The following is a 6,982-nucleotide window of genomic DNA, read 5'->3' as shown; positions in this document are numbered from 1 at the left end:
TGTTTCTAAACATAGTATGTAATAAAACTAGAAGTAGTATATCTATATATCTTGTGTTTTTAATGTTACCTGTATGTGTTTCTAAACGTAGTATGTAATAAACCTAGAAGTAGTATATCTATATATCTTGTATTTTTAATGTTTACCTACCTGTTTCTATATGTCTTATATGTGTACTGGAAGTCTAAACGGTCATGAGACCAGGCCAGTACGATTGATCAGTTTTGTGTCTTTGGCTTCATATTTTAGGATAATATGTAATGTTTTGTTATGTTTTTAGGGACCTCTCCCTATTCGCTGGATGTCACCAGAAGCCTTAAGAGATAATGTCCATTCTACCAAATCTGATGTCTGGGCTTACGGTGTATGTTTATGGGAAATAGCAACTTTCGGTAAGTTCTTATACAATAAAATATCCATTCCACTAGGAGGCGCAAATCTCCATGATCGCCAGAAGCGCAAATCTCCATGATCGCCAGGGTCGCCGTCGGTCTACGCGCCTGCACAAAGGTCAGTGGCGCTCCATCCAGAACGCTACTTGGTCTGCTAAATCGCCATCAGAGCGCTACTTGATAGAGAAGATCGTAACCGAAGCTTTATCGGACCGTCTAAGAACGCCACCGTTCTCAAAGAAAGCTGGTTTTCTCGATCCTTTGCGCTTTGTGGCGATCTGATAGCGATTCTTGGAGATACAGTGGACTACTCCTTTGCTGCCAAGCGTAAAACTGGCAGAACGCCACGAGGTTTTACAGGGTCTCGCCTGTATCGGATCTCTTAGAGCGATAATGGATCTCTATAGGTCAGCGATATTTAGCTTGAGATCCATAGTTCGCAGTAATCGCCCTCGGAGCGCCAATAGTACGCATTGGATCGCATCTTACTCGCCTTGGATCTTAACTGGGCGAAAACTGATCTTGCAAGTTCTCAACAATTTTGAGGAATTGGGTGGCGACCAAGTACCATGAAGTCGCTATCGGATCTTATAGATCGCCAACGGAACGCCACTGGAGCGTTATCTGATCGTAACATGATCGTGAGTACCCTTATGTCGCCCCATCCTGAGGAGAATTGTGTCGCTCCTTCCGGGCGAATAGATCGGCGTAGATCTCTGCCTAATGGAATGGGGTAACTTAACAATTTCATTAATACAGGTGCCAGTCCGTACCCCGGTAAATCAGTCAAGATGGCGATGGAGGCTATTTTATCCGGAAAACGATTGGAATGCCCTGGACATTGTAACAAAGAATTGTGAGTATCTCCCTTCCCTCCTTATCTCAGTTGACCCAGCTGTAAATGGGTAATGGTGCAGAAAAATAGGACGTAAAACTCCATTCATTTCATTTCATTTCATTTTGTATATGATAATCCAGGAAAGATCAATGCCAAGAGATTTTGCCTAGGACCAGCTGGTAGAACGGATCCTTTATTGTGAACCTAAGTTGTTATCCTTTTAAAATATAGTTGTTTCTTTCTTTCCTTGTAATAGTGAGCTGCAGTTGCTCAGTGTGTTAGAGGCTTAGATCGAGACGGAAAAAGCGTGTAGTCGCTCGGATGGGCAATAACCCGAATTACAATTGCAATTACAAAAGAATAGGCTAATGCCGCTTTTATAGCTAAATTTTACTCGTCGCACACTGAATGGCGTTGCCGATCTTCCATAAGGTTTAGAAAAGTAGGACTGATATCAGCACATAACGCTAGTGGTTCTGATCTCATAAACATTTTAATTTCTGTAAGTATGGTATTTCTAAATATAAAATTCTAAACTCTCAATAAATTCTTGTCTCAAGCCCAGAATCTCTAAGGTTTCTTTTAATTATTTTCAGTTTTGACGTGATGGAGAGTTGTTGGACGAGAGAGCCAGCTGACCGACCGAGTTTTAATGAACTAGTTCAAACTCTGGAGGACCAACTCGAGTCGGAGGGAGAGTATATGATGCTGGATAATTTTAATAAAGATATTTACTGTGTTCTCGATAATAATTCAGACGAAAAACTCTGATATTTGGCGACTTTTCTTTCTGGATCCATGGATAGTGCTTATGTTTTTTTTAGACTTGTTAGTGATTAAACATTTTTTTTGGATACTCGGCCAGTGTTTTCTGGATTTTCGCCCAGTGTTTTCGAGATTCGTGGACAGAATCTAAACCGCACCTCCTTATTTATAGGCGTGTTAGAATATTGATAACTTTATCGGAATAAATAAATGTGGCGATAAATTTCAACCATCAGGGCAACCTATTTCATTCGAGAGACTGTATAAAATACACGTGATGTTTTGAGAATTCAACAGCTACTGATAGTACTATCAACAATACAGGATTCAACAACTACTGATAGTACTATCAACAATACAGAATTCAACAACTACTGATAGTACTATCAACAATACAGAATTCAACAGCTACTGATAGTACTATCAACAATACAGAATTCAACAGCTACTGATAGTACTATCAACAATACAGAATTCAACAGCTACTGATAGTGCTATCAACAATACAGAATTCAACAGCTACTGATAGTACTATCAACAATACAGGATAGGATTCTGGGATGGGTATTTCTAAATATTGACTTGTATTGTTACTTTGTTATTCCACATTTAAACTGTGTTTTTGATTGGCTAGCTTAACTTGTTTATGATTTTTGATGTTATTTGCTCAATATTTATTTAACTGAACACGATAAGAGAAAGAATGTCGCCAGCTCATGTTTAAGAAACTTTCAGATAAGACCCGGAACACATTTCTCTAGATTGTGGTAAACATATCATAAACATCAGATGTTTTCAATAATAATACTCATAATAAAAATGAATAACACTTGATAACAAAAAACATCTTCAGGTATTGATAAATTACGATATAATTACGATATAATTACGATATAATTACGATAAGATTACGATATAATTACGATTAATTACGATATAATTATGATATAATTACGATTAATTACGATATAATTATGATATAATTACGATTAATTACGATATGATTACGATTAATTACGATATGATTACGATATGATTGCGATATAATAACGATATGATTACGATATAATTACGATTAATTACGATATAATTACGATAAGATTACGATATAATTACGATTAATTACGATATAATTATGATATAATTATGATATAATTACGATTAATTACGATATAATTATGATATAATTACGATTAATTACGATATGATTACGATATGATTACGATATAATTACGATAAATTACGATATAATTACGATATAATTACGATAAGATTACGATATAATTACGATTAATTACGATATAATTACGATAAATTACGATATAATTACGATATAATTACGATAAGATTACGATATAATTACGATTAATTACGATATAATTACGATATAATTACGATATAATTACGATATAATTACGATATAATTACGATAAGATTACGATATAATTACGATTAATTACGATATAATTATGATATAATTACGATTAATTACGATATAATTATGATATAATTACGATTAATTACGATATAATTATGATATAATTACGATTAATTACAATATGATTACGATATAATTACGATAAATTACGATATAATTACGATTAATTACGATATTATTACGATATAATAACGATATGATTACGAAATAATTATGAAATAATGACGTTATAATAACGATATAATTACGATATAATTACGATATAATAACGATATAATAACGATATGATTACGAAATAATTATGAAATAATGACGTTATAATAACGATATAATTACGATATAATTACGATATAATAACGATATAATAACGATATGATTACGAAATAATTATGAAATAATGACGTTATAATTACGATATAATTACGATATAATTAATAAACATCATCCAATTTGTTTTCAGTAAAACTATATTGTTGTTTGAAAGTATTAAAGATGGGTTCCCTTATTTTCATTTATGAAAATGAAAATGTTTATACTTATATGAATAGAAAGTAGAGGTGTTCTAATGACTTGGAAAAGTACCAGTTTGTCTCGCATATCCATAATTAATTCATAATTAGCTAAATTAGAAGAGAATTACCAACGGAATTCCAATGAGTGACCGATCAAGAAAGTTTATCCAGACTGTACACACATGAACATTTATGATTGTTTAAAACTCTTAATTATATGCAATAAGAACATAATGAAATGATTAAGAATACATGATAATTCATTAGAAACACCAATTAATCAAATAGTTTGCTTAATTTGTCACTAAAAAATAAGGAAACCCATCTTTAAGATGTTGTGAAAGCCAAGGTCATGTTTTCACCATTTGGTAACACATCTTCCGATTTTATTCCCAAAAAATGACTAAAACTCGATATCAAGTTCAGCCCGTTCCTCAGAAGATGTACTGGTGATCCACTGGAACCTGGACATGTTTTACAGGAATATTTGAAACAGCCAACTTCTTTACACTTACAGTCTTCGGTTATTCGCTCTTTCGTTATATGTCGACCGTTCATCACGTTCTTGTGATTTACCTAACATTCGTCGAACAGTGACCATCTTTATTGAACCATGGGGATGACCTATACAACACAAATTATCTAAAGCCACTTGATAGAACTCGTTCTTTATATAGTTGGGTGTGGGATCAAAATCAAATGTCCAGAGAATATATTTCCTATAAAATTCTGAATCGATTCCACTCAGATTACTAGTAAACTCTCTAGACTGAATTTGTCGAAAAAACAATCTAGTACCACGACCACTTCACCATCCCACTCTAGTCTACATTTCTTAACTTCATCTTGAAAAATAGTTTCTGATATTTTAACAACAATTCCATCATCAAATTTGACCACATCACCTGGTATCATTCTATTACCATCTTCCTCATCTATATGTATAATTATAGAATTCAACTCCTGTATATTGGAAGGAATTGGTTGAAATTTAAAAAAACAGCTCTTCATATAACTGATAGAACCGTCAGGCCAAGAAAGAAACATCAAGTCGATTAGTAAACTGTTTGGGTGATGACGGGCAAAAAACATGAGTTGAGTTTGACCAGGTCTTAACAATATTTTTTTTAGTGACAGTATGATTAATTCTTCCATACCACGTAACAATAGATGGCACAGAACTACCTTCATCCTTTAAGTCTAGTTGATGTAAAAACTCGGATACAGAATGGAACGTGAATATCGTGACATCTCTATAAGGACATGTATTTATAAGTTTCACTCCTCTACTAGTCAATACATTCGACCTGCTGATATCATCGTAATGAAACTAGACAATGCAACGTTTCACCTTCCTTCCGTTTTAACAACATGATTATTAGTCTTCTTTTTACACCTAAACTTTGTTAAATCTTGACCTTTCTTTAATATATCACCTTCTCTCGCTATTTCTATATTAGGATTTTTAGAAAGTCATTACTGTGATTAATAATGCTAATCTTATTGTAAATATAGATTATCTAATATAATATGTTTCATTATTTTATTCCCTAATATAAGATTTCATTTACGTGTATATAAGATTCCATTTATACTTATTCAAAATTCCGTTTATATTTATTCAAGATTTTATTTACATGTATATTATATATTTATTTGTATTGGTCATATGGCCTGATTATTATTATTATTATTATTATTATATATTATTATATTAAGATCCGATAGTCTTGTTGATCGTGATAACACCCAGCCATTTTTTACAACAAAGGGAAACTGAAATATAAAGCATAGAGATTAAAACAGAAATATAAAACAAAGTATTCAAACAGTTATCCCCCTTGACTTGGCTCACACTTCTTTCTATCTTTAAAGATGGGTTTCCTTATTTTTTAGTGTCAACTAAAGCAAACTATTTGATTAATTGGTGTTTCTAATTAATTATCATGTATTCTTAATAATATCATTATGTTATTATTGCATATAATCAAAAATTTATCCAAACATAAATGTCCATGTATGTACAGTCTGGATAAACAAAAAAAGACCTTTTGACCTTTCTTGAACAAAATTCTAGAAACTATAGCATATTACAAATACCTCAATATAAGTTAGTTAGCTTCCGTAGGAAAATAGCCTCTTTATACACTATACTATTATATCCATATTTTAACAATAAATATTGTCATCATCGTCGTTAAAACCTTCCTGGTCAGCCATTAAAACTAATATTTCAATATGCGACTGAATTTGTATTGAAAACGTCTTCTATACACTGTATTATAGTAAATATTAAATCACCTGGTTTCGATATGAATCATACGATCATTATTAAACGCCCTTTGAATACTTTTAAATAAATGATTGCTCCCCAAGGTCGCTCCTCGTCTTATTACGAAAGGGATTACTGAAAAGTGCTTGGCCTAACTTAATTGTAAAAAGGTTATTTTAATTTGATATGTTTATCGGGGACCTATCGTCCTACCCTGAAGGTTCTGTTAGCGCTTATATTCCCGAACTATGCCAATATTGTCACGTGATCACATTAGAGGCTGGTCGTTCAACAAAGACAATGAAAACAAAAAATTCATAAGTTGCGGATTCATACTGATAATAAAATACAGCATTAGATAACCAATAGTCACAATATAGCATTAAATAACCAATAGTCACAATATAGCATTAAATAACCTATAGTCACAATAAAGCATTAAATAACCTATAGTCACAATATAGCATTAAATAACCTATAGTCACAATATAGCATTAAATAACCTATAGTCACAATATAGCATTAAATAACCTATAGTCACAATATAGCATTAAATAACCTATAGTCACAATATAGCATTAAATAACCTATAGTCACAATATAGCATTAAATAACCTATAGTCACAATATAGCATTAAATAACCTATAGTCACAATATAGCATTAAATAACCTATAGTCACAATATAGCATTAAATAACCTATACTCACAATATAGCATTAAATAACCTATAGTCACAATAAAGCATTAAATAACCTATAGTCAC

General features: G+C 32.0%; 1 protein-coding gene across 1 annotated transcript in view; it reads left to right on the top strand.

Moving 5' to 3' along the window:
* LOTGIDRAFT_145808 (hypothetical protein) overlaps positions 1-2,001 on the top strand; it is a gene marked incomplete at both ends in the record, with an annotated part of 5,247 nt that extends 3,246 nt beyond the window's left edge. The window contains 3 exons of the mRNA XM_009060843.1: positions 281-392; positions 1,152-1,248; positions 1,827-2,001. Coding sequence (XP_009059091.1) covers positions 281-392; positions 1,152-1,248; positions 1,827-2,001 — 384 coding nt within the window. The remainder of the gene's footprint in view (positions 1-280; positions 393-1,151; positions 1,249-1,826) is intronic.
* Positions 2,002-6,982: the final 4,981 nt, after the last annotated feature.

The sequence above is a fragment of the Lottia gigantea genome (assembly GCF_000327385.1).
Source record: "Lottia gigantea unplaced genomic scaffold LOTGIsca_445, whole genome shotgun sequence".
In the NCBI taxonomy this organism is placed as follows: domain Eukaryota; kingdom Metazoa; phylum Mollusca; class Gastropoda; family Lottiidae; genus Lottia; species Lottia gigantea.
Note: the sequence above shows the minus strand (reverse complement) of the source record. Positions and strands in the feature narration are given on the sequence as shown.